General features: G+C 40.9%; 1 protein-coding gene across 1 annotated transcript; it reads right to left on the reverse strand.

Moving 5' to 3' along the window:
- Positions 1 to 112: 112 nt before the first annotated feature.
- On the reverse strand, positions 113 to 25,575 carry adar (adenosine deaminase RNA specific). The gene is made up of 16 exons (XM_034174742.1): positions 25,444 to 25,575; positions 10,038 to 11,781; positions 9,054 to 9,376; positions 8,582 to 8,777; positions 7,017 to 7,219; positions 6,524 to 6,659; positions 6,076 to 6,308; positions 4,371 to 4,527; positions 3,391 to 3,559; positions 3,029 to 3,122; positions 2,797 to 2,913; positions 2,546 to 2,673; positions 2,229 to 2,411; positions 2,012 to 2,124; positions 1,441 to 1,568; positions 113 to 564 (listed from the first exon to the last, which is right to left on the reverse strand). The coding sequence occupies exons 2-16, from the start codon at positions 11,649 to 11,651 to the stop codon at positions 306 to 308; spliced, it is 4,053 nt and encodes a 1,350-aa protein (XP_034030633.1). The 5' UTR covers positions 11,652 to 11,781; positions 25,444 to 25,575; the 3' UTR covers positions 113 to 305.
- Between the last annotated feature and the right edge of the window lie 1,366 nt (positions 25,576 to 26,941).

A 26,941-nucleotide genomic window follows, 5' to 3' on the forward strand; every position in this document is an offset into this window, starting at 1 on the left:
TGTGCCTCTGCAGCAGTGTTTGCAATGATGATTCTCACTTCAAACAGATTCCTGGTTCATGTAGTGTTTGCATCACTTTGTACATCCCCTGGATCTCTCAGACTTTTCTTTCTGACCTGACACATTCTTCACACATGCCTTTGACACCTTCGGTTTCTTTCCCACCTGACTGATTGCTGCCTTTGTGCACTTTGATTATCGTTCTTCCTGTCCACTTATTTCACCACTTTATGCTTTCTACTCACTTCATCTGCCATGTCAATGCCCCTGAACTCCTCTTGTGGGAAATCTACTATCCATTCCTACTACAGGGAAATGGCTCCCATTCCCCCATCGCCTGACTCAAAGCTCTTCTCCTCCAGTGGCTTGCCGATCCAGGCTCCGTAACCGTGGATACTGAGAGCCTGAAAAAATTGCTGCTTGGCTTGCTGGAAGGTTACAGCTGACATTTTAGCCTGAGTGTAGGAGGGCAGGAGGAGGTCAGTACGGCCAGACCGCTGGCACAGAGTGCGAAACAGATAGAACAGGTTGGACTTGGACACACGGGACACAGCCATTTTATTCCTAGAGAGAAAACAGAATATAGACTTTTAATTAAGATGACAAGTGAAAAGTAAGGTCAAAATCTATCTAATAAAGTGGCATAAAAATTCCCCTCTTATCTTGCTGTGCACATCTGTTAGCTTACACACACATGTAATACTACGCAAGTATTATACAGACACACAAAATAAATAAAATCTTCCAACTACCAAGTAATTCATAATAAAAGGATATTGCTGAGAGTCTCAAGCAAAACAAATATCTGGTGTGAATGTTCTTTACCTGTCAAGATCACTAGATCTGCCAAATACAAATGAACAGTTTTAAGGTTGTCTTGCATTGTACAATCAAAAAATATCTTGCCGGCTTGCAAATATTCCATAGTAAAATATGGTGTTATCAGCAGTTTAGTATAACTTTAGTCTAATTTGAAAAAGTAATTTAACGTCAACATTTTGAAGCATTAATTATTTTGCTGGTCGGTATATACAGTTTTTTCTTTTTTAATCTCTGCATCCTCAGAGTACAATCACACCCCTGCAATATATTTTAGAGACACACAGAGATGCAGTTTCAGTTAAATTTGGATGAGACAAACAAAGGACATAGCTGTTCCCTGTTAATACAAAAATACTCTAACAAAGATGTGATCTTCATCCCAAAATTGTGTGGGGACAAGGTGACGTGGAATTGAACAGGTTAGAGATTCAGTGTTTTGCTCAAGGACACCACACAACACTCAACCACACTGCAGGATTAAACCCAACAACACTTAAGTTTGCAGGGAAACTGCCCTGATACACTACTGGCTATTCTTGAAGATGGGTATAGCTCAGGTGTCAAACATCACTGGGATTAACAGGTTCAAGTTTAGCAGCTGTATAATGAACTACATACCCGTCCAGTTTGCCTTTGGTCCCGTCCAGCACCTCCACACTGTGCTGATCTGGTAAGCTCCAGTTCACACTGGACTCCTTGGTCTTCCCCGTGTGACGTGTGGAGTCGTACACACTCACTCTGCCCACCTGCAACACGACCAAGTGGTGTGAGAGAAGACAGAGTGTGAGCACTTCCTGCATCCAGAACGTATAAAATGAGCTGCTCCGTCACATCAGGTGTTCACCAGGGACACAAAATTAACCCATCTCTTCTTGGGGGGTTCAAACTGCAAATAACTATTTGTTCATTAAGTTGTTTTTCTTATCACCAATTACTTAATATACACATGAACAAAATAATTTTTTTATTAACAAGACTATTTTAATTTCCCTTTAATACGCCAGCCACCAGTCACAAATTCAGACACATTCTGCATAATTATCAAGAGTTCCTGATTTTACTGTTGACTGAATAATCAAATAGTTAAACTACTTCAGCGCTTCTTCCTCTCTGTTAATGTCAAGGTGAAACAACTGTGCAGGCTGGATGTTTTTAGAGTTTGACACGTGGCTTTGCTGAAAACTGTTACCTCTGGGTGGTTTAGTGTGTAGGGAGGAGGGAGACTTCTTATGAATGCTTCACCGTCTCTAGCCAGCCGACAGCAGACGGCACGTGTCAGGTGTCCATGGCTGTACAGATAGCCTGACAGAACAAAGCCACAAAGACATGCTGTAAAAATCACGTTTCTGGAACAAAGAATAATGTAAAATGGAATTCTGTCAACTGAGTGCAACAGCACATCTCACCGAGTGTGATGGACTTCACATAGATGGGCTGCACAAAGTGACTAAGCAGTGCCCCCTGCAGGCCTAGTACATTCCATCTGAGGATCTTATCACTGCAGCTCATGGTCCGGAGCCTCTCGCCGTGCTGGATGCCGTCCCAGGTGGGCACAATGGCGCTCGACTCCACAGGGATGGTGCCCTCGCCTATCGCATCCAACAATACACAAACACAAGTCACATTTCTTGCTCACACACTGAGATGGAATCATGGGTGTCTTTCCTCTACAAAGAAATATGGTGGTTAGAATGTCAATTTCTGCCTGTTTTATCCCTCCTACCATTTTCCACTTTGGTGCGGAGTTTGCCCTGCTTCGCATTTTCAAACAAAGGCTGGTGGCCCTCGACCTCATCCCCCGCCTCACTGCACGACTTATCAAAGAGAGCCCCGTCCCCACATGGTGCAGTGCTGTGGATAGCAAACAGTGGGAAAGAATAGAACACACAGTTTGACATTTTTCCAAAATTAAGGGCCGATGTGAGAAGACAGCATGAAGAGAAGTGAAGACGGCAAACCATTTGATCCTCCCACCTGATGTAGAGATGAAAGGTGATGTCAGATTTGATTTTCAGTTTGTTATCCTCGGCTGGCTCAAATATACTGTCGTCTGTGCCGTCATAGTGCTTCAGTAGTTCGCTGTACAGAAACCTGAGAGGAAGGAGACAATGACACTCATGAATAATGTCCTGCAGACTGGGTCTGAAAGGGCAAAGGGCTATTTTTGTAACAGAGAAAGATAAATTAATAAAATATCTATTCTTACCGGACAAATCCTCGTCTGGAGATGATTTCAGCATGGCAGTCATTAACAGTCTCCCCTTTAAGGCTCAGCTCCTCCCCCTTAACGCAACGATTCCCTGACATGGGGAAAAAAAAAAAAAAAAAAAAAAGAGAAACTGTTTCAAGATCATTTCACTATCAATGCACACAAACACATATCACCTCCGAGCTCGGCAGCGATCTACTTTTGCAGCTTTCTAACAGAAAATGCTTCAAAGTACAGAAATCCATAAAATATGAAAAATGCAGTGCGTGTGTGTGTGTAGTAAATATGTGAAAATTCTTGATGCATCCTGTTTCTAGCCACACCCCTCTGGCTTCACAGGTAACACATTCGGTACATACCAGTTCCCAGGCTGACAACAGTGCCCAGGCCCTTCCCCCGCCGCATGACGATGGTGGCCAGAATCTTTCGTCCCAGAAGGCTGTGCTGGATGCGCGTGGTGAGGGCATTGAAACGCTGGTGACTCAGCATTGCTATCTGGTCGTGCAGTGTGCTGCCACTCACTGGAAGCTAGAGAGAGGGATTTATAGATGGCAAGAAGGAAAAGAGTATTGGTTATATATTTATCTTACAAAGACCACATGTGAAAATGCTTTTTCCACATAGGAGAGCACAAATACACCTTTTGGCCTCCAGTTACCAATGTGCAATCTTTTGTGCTTAAGATGAGGCAGCAACTACACATCACAGGAATGCAAGATCAAAGTTTAGCTGGATCATTTTGATTTGGATCAGCAGACTGTTTAAATTTACAGAAAGAATGTGTCATCTGAACAATGCCTGAGGTATGATCACTGCTGGCATCAATGAAGGTACAAAAATGTAGCAAATATTTTTTTCTTTATTTTATAAACAGTTTGAGAGGATTTTTGCATACCTGAAGCAGGTTGTAAACGATTGCACACACACACAAAAAAAATAGGTTTATGCAGAGAATAACTGCAGCTACTTCACATAAAAAAGTCTGCAGTAAACAGAAAAGGAAAAACATCTGACTGATAGTGTTGAGTCTCTGCGTTCACAATCTCACATTACTTGTATTTTCAGAGACCTCAAATGATACTTTCAGCTGTGATTTTTGTCATTTAATCAGCACTGCCCAAGTAAATGATAAGGACCCTGACAAAGATGATCCTTATGCTCGTCAGCAGCCATAATGACGACACCAAAAGACTTTTCCATTCCAGCTGCTGCTCCTCCCATCTATTCAGCCTTAGCCTCACTTTGAACATCATACCCCTTTTACAGTGAAGCAGCTCAGTCCATGTCAAAGCTTTACATAATGTATGGAAAAAAAAAAAAGATATTAAAATGTCAGTACCTCAGCTGGGATAAGCTCCCCGGTGCGGGCTGCCCTCTCAGCCTCTCCAATCAGAACCCGTAAAGCGGCGTCTGCTGCTTCCTGCTTTCCCTGCTTCTTGTTGGATGCACAGACTGGAGGGAACCAGCGACCCCCCAGCTTGGCCTGGTAGGTAAATCTGAACAGGAGGAACAAACAAAAAAAAAAACCCAATCATGAAGGATAACATTTGCTTCAAGATTCAAGTCAAATGAGTGATACAGTGCATCCGAAAGTATTCATAGAAGTATTCCTCTTTGCAGCATCAGGTTGGATGGGGAGTATCGGTGCACAGCCATTTTCAGATCTCTCCAGAGATGTTCAATCAAATTCAGGTCTGGGCTCTGGCTAGGCCCCTCAAAGACATTCACAGAGTTGTCCTGAAGCCACTCCTGTGATATCTTGGCTGTGTGCTTTCGGTCATTTTCCTGCTGAAAGATAAACTGCCAGCCCAGTATGAGGTCAAGAGCGCTCTGGAGCAGGTTTTCATCCAGGATGTCTCTGTACATTGCTGCATTCATCTTTCCCTCAATCCTGACTAGTCTCCCAGCTCCTGCTGCTGAAAAACATCCCCACAGCATGATGCTGCCACCACCATGCTTCACTGTAGGGATGGTGCCTGGTTTCCTCCAAACATGATGCCTGGCATTCACACCAAAGAGTTCAATCTTTGTCTCATCAGACCAGAGATTTTAATTTCTCATGGTCTAAGAGTTCTTCAGGGGACTTCTGACAAACTCTAGGTGGGCTGCCATGTGCCTTTTACTAAGGAGTGGCTTCCGTCTGGCCACTCTACCATAAAGGCCTGATTGGTGGATTGCTGTAGAGATGGTTGGCCTCCTGGAAGGTTCTCCTCTCTCCACAGAGTAATGCTAGAGCTCTGACAGAGTGACCATCAGGTTCTTGGTCACCTCCCTGACTAAGGCCCTTCTCCCCGAACACTCAGTTTAGACAAGCGACCAGGTTTAGGAAGAGTCCTGGTGGATCTAAACTTTTTCCATTTACAGATGATGGGGGCTACTGTGCTCATTGGGACCTTCAAAACAGCAGAAATATCTCTATACCCTTCTCCAGATAATCCCGCCTCAGAGGTCTACAGACAATTCCTTTGACTTCATGCTTGGTTTTTGCTTTGACATGTACTGACAACTGTGAGATCTTGTATATAGACAGGTGTGTGCCTTTCCAAATCATGTCTGATCAACTGAATTTATCCCATGTGGACAAACTGTAGAAACATCTCAAGTATGATCAGTGGAAAGAGGATGCACCTGAGGTCAATTTTGAGCTCCACGGCAAAGGCTGTGAATGTTTATGTACAAGTGATTTCTTAGTTGTTTTTTAATAAATTTGCAAAAATCTAAAAACACCCACACCAAACTATTTTGATATTGTCATTATGGGGTATTGTGTGTACAATTTTGAGGGAAAAGACTGAATTTCATCCATTTTGGAATAAGGCTGCAACATAACATAAAATGTGGGAAAAAGCGAAGGTTTATGAATATTTTCGGGATGCACTGTAAATTCAAATATCCAGACAACTGTTGTTTTTCCATAATGTGGATACTATGGAACATCCATATAATTATCTAAATATCAGAGGCTATTTATCTCATATGCGTGACAATTTTTACACACAGTGTATGTATGTGCATGCAAGTGTCTTCATAGATAGTTCTCATACTTGGGCTCATGTGGTGGGCCAGACTGGCCCACCAGGCGGATCTCAGCAGCAAAGCCCCGGGCTCTGGCATACTCAAGTAGACCCGACACTGCATTGTTGTTCAGATGGTTGATGAGATCTCCCACCCCTGCTTCATGGGCTGCACGCATCTCATCTGCTGTCAAAGGAAGCAAGGAGGAGCTTGCAGAACTACTTCCATCACTATCACTCAATGAGCCCAGAGGTAGCTGCGGCTGGGAAAACAAAGAGAGGTGTAAATAAAGTTGGGCATTGAATACACAAAAGAAAAACTGAACCATATGTGTGGATAGAGCGTGGGCCGTCCCTTCTTTCAAACTCATCAGCTGGTTCCCAAAATGATGGCAGTTCTTCTGGATGTACGGAACCTTCACTTTCAGGCACTAATAACAGCTTTGGTAAATGTAAATCTCTACCTTTCACACATTACCTTGTTGAGCTGCAATTTCCCGTCAGCCATCAATTCTTTAACGGCCTCCTCGGCTGCCAGCTGGCGTGCTGCCTTTTTGCTGGGAGCTGATGCTTCTGAATACATAATCTCTCCAACCTTTACCTTGTACATGAACCTGAGCAGAGTGAAAGAAGAGGACATTTTTCAACTTTGTAATGAGATGGTATGCAGAGCACAAATTGTCACACTCAACCAAATCATTTTTCCTCATCTAAATATGAGGAGTTACAATGCTGTATTTCAGGAAGTGGAAGAAAAAATGCTAATAGCATCTCTACATAGCTGACTTCCAAAGAACTCAGAGACAGTAATGTCTGGCTGTCAGATGACTGTAGTACTGAGGCCAGACTGAACAGAAATAGTTGATCACCTGCTTCCCAAAAATAATATGTATGACCACTGATTAACTGCTATGAATGTGGGCACCAACAACTTTGAGGGGTGCAGACTGAAACGGTGACATTATCCATACCTTGGGTCATGTGGTGGACCTGCCTGGCCAGTGGCAATAAACTCAATGGGGTTCCCACTGCGCTGGCTATACTCCATTAGAACAGATACTGGATTCTTGCCACCAGGCAGAGACCGGGACAATGGCTGAAGTGATCCCTCTACAATGCCCATTTCTTCCATGCCACCAATGCCAAAAATGTCTCCCATATCATCAACAGGACCCTGGAGGAAGACAAAGATACACAATGTATAATTCATTTGATGGTACCATTTCATTAGGTACTGTGCTTTTAAATTAAGTAATCCCTGATGCACTGTTGGGAGAGACTCCGGCACCCCTGTGACAATAGGTTGGAGTAACCGGGTTTAGAAAATGAATGACTGAATGAATCCCTGATGCATTCAACACAATTAATCACAGCACAAATCAATACAACTTTGGCTTTCACAAATAAACTAAGCATACCATAGTGTGCAGCACAGTTTATTTGAGCTAATGCTTTCGGGTCATATAAAGACTCTCAAACATGTTCCGTGAAGAGTATCTGTCCTCCCCTAACAAAGTTACAGGTGTAGCCATGGCCTTGTTTTTAAAGCCACATATGCATACTGCAAGTATAAATGCAGTTTGTTTTTTCCAAGCTGTGATTGCACAGCAACAATTTAAAGATTAGCACATTTGCAGCAAGATTTAGACTATCATTCAAAGTCTGAAAACACCAGACTTTGTCTTTACTTCTGATATTATAATGGTTTACCAGTAAACCCTTGAAGTAGAAGTAATTCCTATATGGACCCTGAGGTCCATTGAGAACCACTGTCCAAGGACACAGACATGCAGCATGAGTGGGATTCAAACCCAGGTCTACATACTGGCAGGCCAGCTTCACTCACCTACATGCTCCACAAGCAGTAATACCTTTAGAACAAAATAATTAACAAAAAGTCCTATTAAAGATCATCTAACGGTTTACCCTTTCAAAACACTTGTTCATACTGAAATTTAACTGAGGAAAGAGCATAAAATATATTTTAAAAATGTACCAATTCCATGCATTCTGCAAGGTAAGCATAATATTAATGGAGTTTGTTAGTAAGTGAGCTGACCCGCAAAAAAAAGTTCTATAAAAACTACAGCATATTCAGCTCACAAATTTTTGGTTTTCCCAGATCCAGGCAAGGGACATTCAAACTTCTATTCTGAGCCACACTGGCAAGTTTTAAGATAATTTTCAGTTGTATATTTTTTTTAAAATACATTTTAGTTAAGTATGAATGCTGGCACGCTGGGGCATGTTTGAGCTTTTTCAGCCATACCAAGCTTTTTTATATTCATGTTTATAATCATTGCAAGCAATGACTTAGAAACACTTCAATGTGGACCACAATTTAGATGAAAAATTCCTTCAATCTCCTGTTTCCAACTTTTAAATAGCAGTTTCCATACAGATTTGTTTAATAAAAGCTTTAAAAACAGGTTAAAATAATTGACTCAACACCAGGTATGCAGCAATACCATTTCCAATGTGCAAAGCCTAATTTGAAACTGTGGATGTAGGCTTATCCACGGCCACTAAAACTTACAGAAGCATCTGGTCTTATAGCCAAGACTTGGTCCATACTAGCTGTTGATCCCTCATCTCCTGTGCTTGCTCCTCCATGCATCTCTGCAGTGAGAATTCGCAGTGTGGCTGCAGCAGCGTCCTTCTTTGCCACCTTCTTACTGGAAGCTTCGGCTACAGGGAACAGTCTCCCATTGAGCATTACCTGCATCCGAAATCTTAAGGAGAAAGATTAAATGTTGAGGTAAGACCACTGTGTCAACAGACAATTTGTTGCAACACATCTGCGCTGGGTTATAAGCCAAGAAAATTATCTACTTGAAGAGAACACAAAGCTTGTGAATCTGTTTAATTAAAGCAAACATTCCTGTAATATTTTAACAATCTTGGCAAGACAGGATAATTACAAGGGATCAATACAGGGGGCAAAATTATTGCTTTACTTGTTGCGTCATTGGACACTTTAAAGTAACAAAGCAGCTCAAGAGTCTAACCTTGGGTCATGGGAAGGCCCTGACTGGTCGAGCAGCAGGAACTCGCAGGACTGGCCCAGATATTGGGCATACTCCATGAGCCCACTGACAGGGTTCTTTAGCCTCACTTCCTGCAGTTTGGCCCACAGGTTCTGTGATGGGGCAGCAGCCAGAGACACAGCAACAGTTCCCATGACATTAGCTCCATTTGCGTCTCGTCTCTGAGCATCCGTTTCCTTCCGAATTGCATTAAGAAATTCTGGGATGTCATCAGTGGCCCACTGTCCTTCAATGGTCTCTTCTTTAAATTTGGTAAAGGAGAAGGGCTGGGGGGTGGAATTGGACTAAACAAGCAAAAAAAAAAAAAAAAAGTTAATGCAGCCATAATTTTATTTAGATAAAGATAATTTCAAAACATGTCTGGTCATTTTGTTTTTCTCCTTTTTTAAGATTAGTGGTGTCCAGCTTGCCCCCTGAGGACCTGCATATTTTCCATGACTTCCTTGCTGTCCCTACATGTGATTAACCAAAACAGGGGTGGTCAACCAATCAACAAAACCCTGATCAGATGTGTTCTACCAAAACATGGCAACCCCAGGGCCAGGGTTGAGGACTACTGTTTAAGATGTTATGGTAATAGTGGAAGGATTCCCTTAAAAACAAACAAAAACAAAAAAAAAGAAAAACTGCTGAAGTCATATCGATAAGTTATGCAAAATAGTTTCCATTCTCTATACCCATGTTTTTACAGCTGCATGTACTTGTATATTAAAATTCATTTTACATTTTTTCCACCATGATTGGTGAGATGAGCAACCATGTGCCATGAAGAGCCAACAGTCTCTGCAGGGTTTTTTTTAAGCCAATCCCCAGCAGGACACCACTAAGTTGAGAAAGTAATTAGCAAAGCTCACTCACTGAGGTGTCTGATTGGAGCAAAACACACGTAGACTGCTGTTCAACCCTAACACATAGCGTAAAAAAAACAAATCATTTTTTACTCACTTCTTCAGTGTGACTTTGTTCTGGCATCCAACCTCCCTGAAATGGTACTGATTCCAGACCTGGGATTTGTGGCATAAGACTGCCTTCACCTCCCTTGACATCTCCACCACTCCCATCTTCCAGCTGAGTCCTCTTTGCTGGGGGGCTCTGTGCTGCTTTGAGGCTCCTCTCCATCCTCTCTCGATGGTGAGTGGAAAGGTCCCAGGTGGGAGGTTTCATATCACTATTCTTAATAACTTTACCTTGCTTCTCCAGGGAGAAAAGGGTGGGATTGACCTGTTTAGCGGTTTTAAAACCTATGTTTTTGGCTATAACGAGAGCATTTGCCTCCCCTGTCTCCAGGAGATACTGCAAAACTTGGTCCTTCTGGTCTGCCATTGTGGGAAGCCTATGCTCTGTATCAGAGGAGGGTGTAATGCTCAGATGTTGTTTCTCTTGATCTTGAGCTTTTGTTGGTGACTGGGGTTCTTCAGAGTCAAATGAGTTTCCAGAAGAGCAGTAAGAAGAAGTAGATTTTGAATCAGAGTCGTCTTCGTTTGTTTCACCGCACTTTTCTTTTTCTTCCGCTTTTAGTTTGAACTTGGGTTCAGGTATTTCAGGATATTCTGAACTGGCACATTGCTGGGACAGTGGCTTTTGCAATTCAGAGTTTTGGTCTTCTTGACCAACAAGATGCTTTCTGTACACACTCCACTCTGGAGGATGAAGCCCTTGTTTGGAAGCTTGCTGTGAACCTTCCAGAGAGTACAGAGCCTTGTTAACTACCTTTTTAGGCAAATGCAGTTTTTTGGCTAACAATTTTGCAGAAATACTCTCACCTGGCCTCAAAGCAACCAAAACCCTATGTACCTGGATCTGGATGTCAGGAGTGAGAGTGATGTGAACTTTGTTAAACTTCGATTTTGCTGAGTTACTGAAGGCAGAAGATCTGCCCTCACCTTTTTTGGCCCAGTCTTCTTTAAGTGAAAAACTATGAAAACTATCACACAGAGATTCTGTTTGGAGTAACCACGATCGGCTGCTGTATTGGTTCTGATTTTTCCCCCGCAATTGCTTTTGATTTGTTTGAGGACCTGAGGTACATTCAGGATCACCTACTTTGGGTCGGTAGGTAAGGTTCTGGTCCTGCTTAGAGCCCACTTTACCAAGTGGAATGCTGTTGGTGTCTGGATAAGAAGGGCACCCCAATTCTGGCTGCTGTGATGAGCTAGATGGCCTGCCAGATACAGCAGTCTGTCCTTGCAAATCTGTTCTGAACTGCGGAGCCTCAGATCTTCTTCCTGTCAAGAATTGGACTTGTTGGTAAGAAAAATCACTGGGAACAGGAGTAGAGTGGTGGGTCTGATTATGTGGGCTATTAAGTGCCACAGGTTTAGAGGACCCTTTACTGTGGCTTGCTGTGGGTGGAGTAGTAGGGATGAGACGAGCTGGGGACGGTAACGGGACTAAAGGATGGTAATTGTAGTAGTCATTTAGATGTGAGGTCTGCTGTGGACTAGCTCGGGGGGACAGAGAGACTGGGCTTGGTCGATAGTAAGTCTGATAGGCCTGGAATTGGGGTAGTGGATGTCTATGATAGCGTTCTTTGGAAGGCCCTCCTCTACCTCTGCTCATAGCGCAGGGGTTGAGTGTGAGGGGGGCTGGTGCAGCTGACAGTGCAGCTTCTGTGTGGGTGTATTTCTTATAACAGAGATGTCAAACCACAATGGAGAGTCAGGGCAGGTCACATTCACATTGGTAGCACCTGAAACACAAACAAAGGATAATGTCAAATAATATCAAAACGAAATGACAGGAAGTGGGGGTAAGGAATAGTGTTAAAAAAATAGGGGGGGGGGGGGGGGGGGCTCTAGTCTGGACACAAGTTGGGAATTCAGGTAAATGGTCACACCCCCAGTAACAAGGCCAGGACTAACAAGTCCAGAGTCTTAGGATGAGTCACTGAATGTATGCCAGCATGTGGCACATATAACTTACACTGGTCTAGTCCAATGCTCTTCAACTCCAGCCCTCGAGTGTCGGTGTCCCACACCTTTTAGATGTGTCGCTGGCCCAACACACCCAAATCAAATGGCTGAATTACCTCCTCATTATGCAGTCAAGTTCTCCAGAGTGCTGCTAATGACCTCATTAATTGACTCAGGTGTGTCGAAGCAGTGACACACCTAAAAGTTGCAGGACACCGGCCCTCGAGGACTGGAGCTGAAGATGCTGCTCTAGTGTATCACTGTCTAACCAGAATGTAGTAAACAAATGATCCCCTACAAGGACAATGAAACAGGTAACCATAATGTCTGCATATTGTGCTCCAGCCAGTCTGAAAAGAAGGCTATCATAGGGTGACAGACTGATTGTGAGTGACACTGAAACTTAATCCTAGGGTAAAAGAGTAGCGATAAATAATTCAGACCTTCTTGTGACAGTCCCATTTTATTCCTGGCCTTACAAATAGCTGTTCAGACTGCATCCCTATTGGGGAGGAAAGTGAAACTCTGATACAAGAAAAAAGGACAGATTTAAGGACACAAGTTCACATAAGGGCTTTTTGGTTACAATGGGCCTCATGTATCAATGTTGCACACTTGTGACGTAAATTTACGGCGTAAACTTGAAATACACCAAAGTCGCCGTGACATGTATCAAGCAGTGCGCACCTGCCCATTTCCGGCGTACGCCTGACGTGATCTTGATAAATGCGGCGGGTGGAAACAATCGTAATTATAATAAACACGCCCATAAATATTCAGACTCCGCTTCAGACACACCCTCATTTTACGACATGGAAGCCGGTAATGAAAAAGAACTCCACCAATCACGACGCGTGCCAATAGAGCGTCAAAAGTGGCCGTCATATCAATTGTTTTGTAGTATATAATCAATAAAGTGTTACAGTGGTGCCTCATTAATCGCTGGAGTCACGTTCTAAAAAATAGCCCGTAATACGCGAAACCGCGACGTAGTCAGCGTTATTTTTTACAATTATTATAGACGTTTCAAAACTGTAAAACCCCTCACTACACATTTTATACACTTAATCAGGCATGAACATTTTCTCACTTTTCTCTCGTGTGTAAACACTCTCAAAGTTCAAACCTTAGTAGGAAAATAATACCAAACTGTTTTCAGGCCCAAACATTTGTTTGAGAAATAAAAATAGAACGTTTTCCTATAAATAATTATGATGGCATTTAGAACTAATGAATTAATTTTAACGATCAACGAACGAGGTTGGACACGTAAGAAATTATTAATAGTGACTGACCAATATTTCACAGATCGGGCCTCTGCGCCTTTTCCCACTCACACCTGGCTGCAGCAGGTGTTTGTTTCAGTGTGACAAACACAGTTATGAGTAGTTGTTGGTGCTCTTTTTTCTTCTGGGCAACAAGATTCTTATAAACAGATACGCAGAACAGTGTAAAAAAAAAAAAAAAAGGCATGCAAAATTGGACTAAATACTCCGCGAGACTCCGAGGCCACGACAGGTGAACGGCGTTATAGCGAGGGACCACTGTATTCTCTTTTCACATGTCAATAATTCTTGACATGTGGATATTTGCTCGCTCAATTAATGAGACACGCCTAATCTGTCAGATTTCTTTATTTTTTTAAATGTATTTCTGTATTTATTTTATTGTGACAACCGAATGGAGATGACAAAACCTGGTTGCAGCACGGGCGAATTAAGGGAATGACAAAACTACAGTTGTTATTATCAATTTCATAGTCTAAAACGATCACACCACATGAAGTTAAGCTCAGTGCTGCTCTGGCTCCAGGCTCGAAGTCTGGAGAAAAAGGCGAGCAGCGCTGTCTTTGCAGTCAGCGCTGTGACCACGGATCGTGCTCCATAACAATCCCGCAAAGGCGGGATTTGTATTGATTATTATGTAGTATAATCAGGAAAGTGTTATTTATGTAACACATGCATTGATTTGTATAATGGCACTGTTTATCATGTTGATCATCTTCATTTTTATGTGGATTCCAGCGCTGGTTCATTTTGGTGTATAATTTACGCCACCTCTCGACCTGGTGTATATTTTCAGCGCAGCGTACGCCAACGACCACATTGATAAATGCCAAGTAGCGCAGCCGTTTTGGCGTACACCACATATACGCTCAAATATCGCCGTACGCAACGTTGATACATGAGGCCCAATGTGTGGAAAGAAAATTGTGCTACTGCAAAGACAGTCTTGAAGGTAAATGTTATGCATATATGCATAAATAGATGAATTAATAAAGATGTCCCAAATCATTAATTTATTAATTTTTTTATACCTGCTTATTCCAGTTAAGGGTCATAAGGGAGCTGGAGTTTATCCCAGTGATCACTGGGTGAGAGGCAGGGTACAGCCTTGGACAGGATGCCAGTTTTTCACAAGTTTTATTTATTTATTTTTGCCTCTACTCAGAGTCTATTAATATCTGCTGATACAGAGTCCCAATTCGATACTTGTAACAATACATGTAGGGCAAACTTTAAGCTCGCTCACACCAATTCATGGCCCTAATGCACGAACAGCTTGCCATCACCAATAAACTGTGGAAGAAGTTAGGTGACGATGCCTGGATAAGAAAAGAAAAAAAAAAAACTGCAAGTACTGAAGTAGCATCCTTAAAAAATACACTTTGTGCATATTTGAAGTGAAACAGAGTTTAGATATATTCAGAGTTGTAAAACTCTAGCTTCAGAAAGTTAAAGCCCAGCCACATATTAGTTCCATCTTAATAAACCAGCTGATTATAATTAGTTCAGCTCTTTAGGCAGGTGGATGAGTTAATTATTGAGATCACGTCTTTTAGATGCACAGGTAGAAGCAACACATGGGAAGGCTTTTACTTTCTGAAGCCAGAGTTTTACACCTCAGGATATATTTTTAAAATGTACCGCCCACATTGGTGGTGAACCGACAAGCACTGAATAGAGCTGTGGCCATCCGCTACATCAACACATAACTCCCAAAACTGGCCACAGATGGACCACGGTCAAACTCCTGTTTAGTAAAGCCAATTTTGATCATATTTCTTATTCAAACCCAGTACTGCAATGATTAGTCAATTAATCAACATAACTGTTAATCAATTTAATAGTCAATGAACAGACTATTAACTTGAATTTTCAACAGGCGGCCAGGTAGGGGTCAATAGTGTTGGGCGAAATGAAGCGAGGCTCCGAAGGCTGTATCGAGCAAAAGGGGGCGTGTCAAATGAAGCCCCGCTTCGAGGCCTGTATCAAACCATGTGACTACAGCTAAACTGGGCCTCGATTTCTGAAACCACGTGACTTCTTCGTTGAGCGATTCGATGAAAAGCGCTCGAAAAATGCAGGAAACGTTTGGTGCTTGCCCGGTCCAGTGCGTGGAGGAGAGTGATTGACAGCAGCATCAGTATTAAAAACGAAACTTACAATGGGAGCCATCCAAAAGGTGCAAGACATCTCCAGTTTGGGAGCATTTTGATTTAATATCACCCAATAAAGTAAACAATCTAAATATAATAAACAAATAACCATATACAGCTTTTGTATACAGATATATAAATACAATGGTTCATGAAGAGATTTGATACATATCCGACACATGTACCATTGATAGAAGACTTCTATTCAGGTAGTACACGTGGAGTATGGCTTAGTGGATACAGCACTCGCTTGCTGTACGGAGATCACAGGTTCAATGCCAGCAGCTGGGACGCAATTTTATGGATTGTTTTAAATTGTTGATTATGGACGTAGCAGCCCCTCTCTCCCCAAAATAGTCTTTCATTGTTATAGATTATTATTTGAAACCACCCATTTAAAAAATAACATTAATATATCTCTCAAAACTAATATGTCTAGGGCCTTATTTGTTTAATTCACTAAGTTAATGAACAATATTATTCTTGGTTTATTAATTTATTGTTTCAAGTATTTATTTGCACAATTTAAGGTCAAACATCAAATGCAGGGGGTCGTCAGAGTAAATTCATCCTGTGCATATCTTTCACCACTTGATGGCAGTACAGCAAACCAAGCGCTGCGCGAGGCCTCGAGACATGTATCGAAACGTTTGATGAAAAGCCTCGAGTCTTGAATGGGGCTTCATTTGCCCATCACTAGGGGTCAACTGAAGAATTACACAGGGGTCAAAATTAAAAATGCTCAAATCATTTTGAAAACTACACCACATTATTCAGGGCTGTGAAATGAAAATTGTGAAATCCGAGGAAACTTTGCAGGGGGTCTGGAGGGCATAGCTGGGGTCTCAGGCCCCATGGGGCCCCAGAAACCAAATTCATTTTTTATCTAATGATACATTTTCAGCATCTCCCGGAAGAAGAAAAAAATCTCAAAATTAGGGTACATTTAAATGATCCTATATTCAACCTTTCATTTGAACTGTCAATGATAATGTTGAAATAACAGAATATGACATGGAAGTAAGACCTGGAAAGATTTTCCTTTTAATTGTAAGCCAAATGATGCATTAACTCAGAACAATTAAACTACATGAAATTCATGAAGACTGAAAAGCCTGTTAAAGCATTTCAAAAAGCACAGCTAAAGCTTGTAGAATATTTTTAAAATCATGGTAAAATATTAATAACATACCTTATTGTAAAAAAAGCCAAATATTCTTGTGTAGTTTTATTTATTTATTTAGCCTCTACTCAGAGTCAATTAATATCTGCTGATACAGAGTCCCAATTCGATACTTGTAACAATACATGTGTGCATTAAAATAAATTATGTATGTGTATATATGTGTAAACCAAATTATGCATTAACTCAGAACAATTCAACTATTCACATATTCTTGTGTAAATTCCTGTAAATCCACTCAAAGCCAGTGTCTTTTTCCCATGAAAAAACTCCACATTAATAAAAACTCACATTCTTGTGCAAATTCATGTAAATCCATTCAAAACCACAATCTTTTTTTCCCAATGAAATAAAGCCTAGATTAATGAAAGAAAAGTCACACAATCTTGTCTAAAATCCTGTTTGAACAGCACAATGTTTATTTTCCAGAGAGAAAAATTCTTATAAATGAGGGCACAGCTCGTTTTTCCCGTTTATCTTTCAGGTGTGTTTATGAAGTCAGCGACAATTCCACAAATTCTTGTCCTTATTAGACTTTTTCAAACCATCTTTCTTGCCATCTTCTCTCTGTCCGACGGTGCTCCGTGACACAGACATGCTGCAAATTGTTCTTTTAAAATCTTGACAGCTCTAAAAATTTGCGATGTCCACATGCTACATTTAGCTTAAGCGTCTCGCAGGAGCCAGACAGCATCACCGCAGCAACCAACCAGTCCCACTTTATGACAACCGTCGTAACAGCCAGGCTTCGAGTGGCATCTATCCTCCGCAAAGTTCTGCGAATCCGAGGAAACCAATCTATATCTGTAACACAAAGATCAGTGTCCACGGACTTATAAAACTTGCACGATGCTGTAAAAAAAAAAAAAAAAAAAAAAAAAAAAAAAAAAAAACTGTTTGCAATAGACATTTTAAAAACTCAGTGATGATCCCCCCATGATGAAATCCGCAGAATTTCGCAGATCCGTGGAGTTTTCACAGCCTAATTACTTGTCTGATTGTAAAGATTGCAAAAAGGTATAGTTTGGACCATCTATGACTGAATGATCAGGAGTTATTTGGTAAAAACAGCAAAAATGGTGACAAAGGTCAGTTTTAGTTTGTACAGGGTCAAAAGTTAAAGTTCCTTCAATTTTGGTAAAAAGTGATGCAAATTATTGGTTGAACTAATAGGATTAATAAATGGAATAGTTTTGATTGTGTTGAATGTTTGGTCTCCAAAGTAAAGGTCAAACAAGGTCAACGTCCATCGGATTCTATGACGTGACATGTTATCCCGTAACATGAATTAAGCATGATACATGGTCCAAACTATTCCTTTTTAAAACCCTGTTAACTCAACTAATAATTTGCATCATTTTTTACCAAAATTGGAGCAACTTTAACTTTTGACCCCTGTACAAACTAACACTGACCTTTGTCACCATTTTTGCTGTTTTTACCTCATGACTCCTGATCATTCAGTCATAGACAGTCCAAACTACAACTTTTCTGAATCTTTACGATCAGACAAATAATGTAGTGTAGTTTTCAAAATGATTTGAGCATTTTTAATTTTGACCCCTACCTGGCTGCCTATTGAAAATTCAAGTGGCCAGTCGATTTGTTCACAAGAGTAATGTCTAAGGAGTATTTGTGCCAACTTTGGTGCTTGTATCACCATTTGTACGATTTTGCTCTAAATATTCTCTTAGCTGCTGCACTATTGTCTTCATGCTAACTCTGCTTTTTGTATTTGTGATTTTGGGCTTATACAACCCTTGGCAAAAATTATGGAATCACCGGCCTCAGAGGATGTTCATTCAGTTGTTTAATTTTGTAGAAAAAAAGCAGATCACAGACATGACACAAAACTAAAGTCATTTCAAAGGGCAACTTTCTGGCTTTAAGAAACACTATAAGAAATCAGGAAAAAAAAACTGTGGCAGTCGGTAACGGTTACTTTTTTAGACCAAGCAGAGGGAAAAAAATATGGAATCACTCAATTCTGAGGAAAAAATTATGAAATCATGAAAAACAAAAGAACGCTCCAACACATCACTAGTATTTACTTGCACCACCTCTGGCTTTTATAACAGCTTGCAGTCTCTGAGGCATGGACTTTGAGTGACAAACAGTACTCTTCATCAATCTGGCTCCAGCTTTCTATGATTGCTGTTGCCAGATCAGCTTTGCAGGTTGGAGCCTTGTCATGGACCATTTTCTTCAACTTCCACCAAAGATTTTTAATTGGATTAAGATCCGGACTATTTGCAGGCCATGACATTGACACTATGTGTCTTTTTGCAAGGAATGTTTTCACAGTTTTTGCTCTATGGCAAGATGCATTATCATCTTGAAAAATGATTTCATCATCCCCAAACATCCTTTCAGTTGATGGGATAAGAAAAGTGTCCAAAATATCAACGTAAACTTGTGCATTTATTGATGATGTAATGACAGCCATCTCCCCAGTGCCTTTACCTGACATGCAGCCCCATATCATCAATGACTGTGGAAATTTACATGTTCTCTTCAGGCAGTCATCCTTATAAATCTCATTGGAACGGCACCAAACAAATGTTCCAGCATCATCACCTTGCCCAATGCAGATTCGAGATTCATCACTGAATATGACTTTCATCCAGTCATCCACAGTCCACGATTGCTTTTCCTTAGCCCAATGTAACCTTGTTTTTTTCTGTTTAGGTGTTAATGATGGCTTTCGTTTAGCTTTTCTGTATGTAAATCTCATTTCCTTCAGGCGGTTTCTTACAGTTCGGTCACAGACGTTGACTCCAGTTTCCTCCCATTCGTTCCTCATTTGTTTTGTTGTGCATTTTCAATTTTGAGACATATTGCTTTAAGTGTTCTGTCTTGATGCTTTGATGTCTTCCTTGGTCTACCAGTATGTTTGCCTTTAACAACCTTCCCATGTGGTTTGTATTTGGTCCAGAGTTTAGACACAGGTGACTGAACAACAAACATCTTTTGCAAGATTGCGTGATGATTTACCTTCTTTTAAGAGTTTGATAATCCTCTCCTTTGTTTCAATTGACATCTCTCGTGTTGGAGCCATGATTCATGTCAGTCCACTTGGTGCAACAGGTCCCCAAGGTGTGATCACTCCTTTTTAGATGCAGACTAATGAGCAGATCTGATTTGATGCAGGTGATAGTTTTGGGGATGAAAATTTACAGGGTGATTCCATAATTTTTTCCTCAGAATTGAGTGAGTCCATATTTTTTTCCCTCTGCTTGGTCTGAAAAAGTAACCGTTACTGACTGCCACAATTTTTTTTTTCCTGATTTCTTATAGTGTTTCTTAAAGCCAGAAAGTTGCCATTTGAAATGACTTTAGTTTTGTGTCATGTCTGTGATCTGCTTTTTTCTACAAAATTAAACAACTGAATGAACATCCTCCGAGGCCGGTGATTCCATAATTTTTGCCAGGGGTTGTATTTGTTAAAACAAAAGTCACATTCAGTACTTTAACGTGTCTATAATCCTCCTCATTTTCATTTATTTATACAGCACCAAATCACAACAATCACACGAGTAAGGTCTAACCTTAAAGATAACCTTACCAACCCCTAGAGCGAGCACACAGGGGACAGTGCTACGGGCCCCTTCACACATAGTGCGAATACGTAAAACTCCAGGGCGACTCATGGCGGTATGAGTGCACCATGCAGAGCTCATATGAGCGCACCACAAAACATCACGTCGACGGGCAGGCATGCACGATGCCGGTGCGACGGTTCAGACATGCTGTAACACAGCAAAAAATAAAAATTACATGCAACCCACAGGAATCAAACCTGCGCCTTCCAAAAGCTCTGATTGCCAGTCAGAAACTTTACCACTGAGCTACTGTCACTGTCCTGTGAAAGCTGCAGGAAACTGCCTGATATCAGAAAGGACATGGATGTATTTTAAAAAAATAATAATAAAACCACACACCATATAAAAACACTGCATTCATCAAGCGGGCAATACAAATATGATCTGTCTGCTCATCATGTAGTCATGAAATGACACGAATGAGAAGCAGTGTGCTCTGATCACATCCACAACTGCTGGCGGTGTCCATCCATTAATCAAAATAAATAAATAAATAAGTGACTAATTATGAAAGTAATCCTTAGCTGCACCAACAAATAAATCTGACGTATCTCCATGTTACATGGAGAATGAGCAGGGGTGGGGTATCAACTGGGAACCTTCCACACAGTAAACAGACACTGCTTGGCCACCACCCCTGCCACAGAAGCCACAAATAAATAAAGGTACAAAACCAGAAGTACCCCCAAATAATAGGTAAAGTCAGGAACAAAAATAAACTCAAACACCTGTATTAAATTATGCCCCTTTTCACATCTAAAAGGTATGTACCACAATTATTTCTGCATTTACATATAATTGCGTCATTTTTCATCCTCCACACCCTTTACCAGGGGGCAGTGTAATTACCAAACCAGGTGTGAATGGATCAAAGAAATGCAGGACAAGTGGTCTCCAGGATCAATGCTGGAAGCATTGGTTAAATCTTTAAACTTCCATTTAAAAAACAAACAAACCCCATTTAGATAATGTGACATCTTCATATTACGTGTGCTATCTGCTAGCACTCCAACGCCCAACGATATTGAAATTGCGATTAAATGGAAAAATAGGAGTTAATACTCATTTCGGACAAGTTGTAAGATCAAACCAGTCAGTTAAGCTCACATTTGTCCATTTAAAACAATTTGCTATCAAATTAGCAATGTCTGCTTCATCGACTTATTAAAGTTTATTCCAGCTGTATTTATCAGCTTTGTCTGCATCTTATTTCATAAACCTCGTTGATTTCGAAAAACTTTGTAGCCGCGATTATTAAAAAGTTGTCTCCACGAATAAAGCATGACTTACTTTAACCACGCTGAGCAGCAGAAATGAAGCCCGGTTCAGATCCCGGTCCGAGAGGAGCTCACCGCGGGGGCACAGGGCTCCGACAGCCACGCACGAATATCAACATAAAACCAGTTACAGGAAAAATGCCACCGACTCCAAGTTGCAGAAAAGTAAATGTTCGAACAGGTTTAACTTGTAAACGGAGAGCGATCTGCGCCCCCCCCACACTGCACGAACAATAAAGTCTTCTTCCGCACCGTTCAAAAGTTTAAACAAGCTGGCTCGGTTTAAAGGGCGCCATGAAATAGAGAAACAAAATCAGAAGTTAAAAAAAAAAACGTCGACTGACTGTCTCAAGTAAAACGACACCGCTGCGGACGACATAACTTTCGATTTCATTTCTGAAGGAATCGTTTCTGCGGCGAGTCACGTGACTCCCACAGGCACAAAGACAAAAGAGTCGAGCGCGCTGCACACATCAGGAACACAAAGTAAAGTAGCCACAATCAATTTTGAGTTATTTTCAAACGTGGCACAGCTACAAGGACAGCCGGATGCTGTATCCTCTGTGAGATAGGACACACAGTCAGGTTACACTCTGTCATTTTGATAAAGTATCCCCGTAATAAGCAAACCGTGAACTATTCTGATGGACACTTCATTTAAAATTTTTTTTTTTTTTTTTTTTTTTTAGCAAAATGCAGCAAACACGCTGATTCTCTTCTCAAATGTGACCATTTTGGTACTTTTCTCACTTTTATACAGGCCCCAAACCACAAAAGTTAACACAGCAGAAAAATGCTTAAAACGTAAATAAAGCACAGTGCCGATTTTTACAGAACTGTAAAGGAAAACCTACAGGCAATTTTTACAATTTTTTGCGGCACTGGTCACCAAGTTCCGCCTTCTCACCCACATTTTTTAAAAAGAGAGATCATCAGTTAGGAACTTTATCATTTCATGAGGCCACAGTGCTGTGTAATGGCAGCTCAGAAACGAGTTGCAGAGCACAGCTGAAAGCAGCATCTGTCTGAGTGGGAAAAAAAAAAACACTCAAAATCTATCTGTATAAAGCAAGAAATGTCTCTGTGTGAGCTCATATATGTCTCTGACTGTTTGTCAGATCAACCTCAGCTTTTGGATATGGCTTGCACATGGCACGATGATGTGCATCCTTTATGATGAAAATTTTGGGGATTCATTTTCACAACCTTTATTTTGACACTGTAACATTAGTACTTCCAAGATGGCGTCCTTCATGGCGTCTCTGTCCTGCAAAACCTCTGTTTGTATACGGATTTCCTCCAAAATTTGTTTCCATCTTCCGCTTGTTTCATCATATAAAACCACTAACGTATGTGTGTGTGTGTGTATATATGTGTATATATATATATATATATATATAAAATGGCTTTATTTTGACACAAAACACACTCTTCTCAAAATGTGACCCTGTGAATAAAATCAAGCGCACCCTTTCTTCTATGGTGTTTAATGGCAGACGGCATCCTTAATGTTGCATTGCTGCCACCTTCCACATCAGTCTGTTGTAGCAGTACTAAATCCTCTCAATGAGTCCAGTGTGTAAGTATTTTAAGCCAACAATTCCCCATCTCACTTGACCTTATGGCTAAAATACTTCCTACAGAAACTTCTTTCAGGCCTTACAATCGATTTCCTTTCGTTTTTACTCTTTAATAGATAAACCATAAAAAAAATGACAAGCCATAGTTTGTAAAATATTTTGAGGGAAAAGTAAAGCACTGTGCTAAATACTGTACAGGCATATTCACTGGTTATGATTTTTATTATTTATATTACAACTGGTGGCATTTGAAAGCGCTGCATTCTGGTGATGGCATTTCACAACACTATTTAGAAATCAACTGGTCTGGTATTTGGCATTATTATGCAGTAATGACCTGGTGGTGGTCTTTTTTTATTGTTTAGCTCCCAGCTTTCTATAGGAATACATTTCCTACAGGCACTGTACTTGTCCATTAAATAATCAAGAGCTCTTCCTGTGTCCATTACATTCAGATATTAGCAGATTATTTAACAGTTTTAAGGCTCTGTGTTTCCAAAAAGCCCCCAAGTTGATCAAAGGAGAAGAAAACAGCAAAGACAGTGTAATTGAGCGAAGGGGAGGGAGAGTAAGTGAGAGATAGAGAGGAGGAGGGGGAGTTCACTCAGTCTCACATGAAAACAAAACATAATAGTTTTCATTGGAACAGTTTACAAACTGTACAAACTATTTACTGTTTACACAAACATCATATCATTCGTGTGAACAGCAAACTTGTTGAAACAGGAAAGGCTGAAAAACTAAGATTTAGAAAGCTTTCATCCAGGTTTTATCCTTTACAGTCATATCAGTCCAGGTTCAGCTTTTGTTCAAATAAGGCAATTATTAAAAGGGGTTATATTGTGTAAAAATAAAAAAAAAAAGCAATGCAATCTCAATCAGAAATGCTGAAGGAAAAAAAAAAACTGTCAAGATGACAGAAGAACTGCCTGACACAACTCTTCCTCACTGGATTAAAGCTACTGTGTGTCATTTTTTAATAAGAGAGCAAGTGCTTTGTCCATCATATATGAGTGTGTTTTAAACCTTTTAAAAATGCTTTATGACCTAGCATAACATAAAATATAACAAATACAATACATGCATCATATTCAAGTTAAATTGCCTCAAGTTGTGTCTTTAACAGTAGATTACAAAAACATTACATATCTTGAATTACTTTTACTTTTTCCACACACCAATGTGTGTGAAGAGCCCATCCTATGGGGCCAGTGGACCCTGATTTTAGGCACTGAGGGGCTGTTAGCCCATACCATTCTTCTAACATACGTATGAATCACTGCTTTCTGGTTTGTAACAAAGTCCTTACTATAACATTACTTGATTTGTTAGATGTTACAAGTTCAGCCTGGCAGTGCTGAAGGCTGCTATCCCACAAACTGACACAGAAGAAGATGCATATATATTTATTTAAATAATTAAGAATGACTAATTTAAAGTTAAGGACCTGCCAGATGTACAGAACTGGGCAGTGTTCCCTGCTTCTCCCATCAATGTGCTTTTTACCTGACAACTACATTCCTGTACCTTAAAACATCATCTCACTTACAAAATGTAAGAACATTGTATTATGCCACTGGTGTGAATATATAATTTATTACATGAACATATCAGAATTGAAATATTGCATTACCAGAATGGAGTGACTTCTATGAACCTGTGCATACTGGAGCTGTATTGACTGAATGTATTTATTTGCGCAACTTCATAATAATGTTATTTATAGCTTCTTGCGCTTTTGTGTGTGAAGGTCATGTTGAAAAATTCTGGGAATTAAACTTTTTTTTGTTGTTTTTGAAGAATTATTGTTCGAGTTTTCAAAGTCAGTCTGGGCGCAGCGGCTGAAGTTACATCTCTTCAACACCAGGGGGCACAGCCGCCACCCAAAATTACGAGTATAATGTATCGTTTTGAGAAAGAACAGCATTTCCGCATTTCTAAACCACCAAAAATAAAGTACTTAATTTACTCATATTTGAGAGCAGCCTGGGTAAATCGTCGGACTATTCTAACCAACACAATCTCAGGGGGCACAAATATTAACCTAAAACCCGAATTTAATTTCGGATAAGTTAGACGTGAACACTTGCATCCAATTTAAGTCTACGTACAAAGCAGCTATATACTTTATATATATGACTGCAATCGGATAAAACATATAACACCCTCTTTCAGCTGACATTAGCCGGCCTGCTCGATCACCGCTTTTAGCCAACTAGCCCGCTAGCAGTACTACACACCGCACTGCACCATTTCTAACAAACAACACGCATCCAGCTCGTCTGCTGAATCAAAATCAGTGTAAATAATGTCCACTAACAGCCTATACTCACAACAATAATTACTCCAAATGATTACCTTAGCCCACAGCTCCTTACGCCTTTATCTGGTCTAAAACCACTGAAAAATTTTAATGCGACAAATCGAACAAAGAAGCGCCGAGCGGAAGTTGCGTATAATAGCACGCGACGGACAGCGGCTTTCTTCTTCTTCTGGTGTGGAAATTAATGGCGGTTGGCTTCTTCTTCTTCTTCTCCTTTTATGTTTCCGGCAGACTAGACGCCTCCAGGCGTATTGCTGCCTTTCACAGGTTGCTGACAGTACTACGCTAATTTACTCAAATCTTTAGATGGAGACTTGTGCAATAAATAAACGATACAACAGCAGCCACAACTTCATCTCTGTGGCTATTTGGGCCAAGAAGAGTCTTCAGCGAGATTTTTCCTATGCCTAACTCAGTGATTCTTTTATAGAGACGCCTTCTCTCCACTTTATAGGTGACACACTCCATCAAGACATAGTAGAGAAGCTTGAATCTTCGACTGGACTGGGTTACTTGACGCGAGGACGTTTCGCTTCAAATCGCAGAAGCTTCCTCAGCTAAAATTCTTGCTCTGGTAGTCAATCAATCAATCAACTTTTTTCTTATATAGCGCCAAATCACAACAAACAGTTGCCCCAAGGCGCTCCATATTGTAAGGCAAGGCCATACAATAATTATAAAAAACCCCAACGGTCAAAACGACCCCCTATGAGCAAGCACTTGGCTACAGTGGGAAGGAAAAACTCCCTTTTAACAGGAAGAAACCTCCAGCAGAACCAGAATCTTAAAAGTAGAGAGGGTGTCTGTCTCCCTGATCTGAATTGGGAGCTGGTTCCACAGGAGAGGAGCCTGAAAGCTGAAGGCTCTGCCTCCCATTCTACTCTTACAAACCCTAGGAACTACAAGTAAGCCTGCAGTCTGAGAGCGAAGCGCTCTATTGGGGTGATATGGTACTACGAGGTCCCTAAGATAAGATGGGACCTGACTTATGTCTTGACTCTTGTAGAAAAGAATAAACAGAAGCCACAAAAGCTGGAGTTTTAAACCTAACCAGACCCCTCCTACTGAGAGGCAGACTGCTATAGGCTAGTGACTAAACAATAGCTCTAATTAGCACCTATTGTGCTCTAGTTAGCACCCTCAGGGCAGACAGGGCAGGGCAGCTGTCCCTCCTAATGATGGGATGGACGCCTCTCCTGATGGCTCCCTTGACGACTCTCCTGATGATGTGAATGACTCATTACCATGAACAAAAGACTGAAACAGCTTTGACCTGAGTACCACATTGACTGCTCTGTTGACTGCTGCCGTCTGCCTGCCTACTGCTGTCAGAGCCATTAAAGCAAGTACAAATAGACTGAAAAACAGTTTCTACGCAACTGCTGTTGGAGCTATGAATGCTACTGGAACCAAATAACCATGTCACATGCCACACTCAGAATGAGTGCAATATTTGTTAATTTGTTACTCAGGTTTATACTTGAACTGAAAGACTTGCAGCTTTCCTTTCACTGTACTTGTTACAATGACAAT

Source organism: Thalassophryne amazonica, chromosome 7 (assembly GCF_902500255.1).
Source record: "Thalassophryne amazonica chromosome 7, fThaAma1.1, whole genome shotgun sequence".
Taxonomy (NCBI): Eukaryota; Metazoa; Chordata; class Actinopteri; order Batrachoidiformes; family Batrachoididae; genus Thalassophryne; species Thalassophryne amazonica.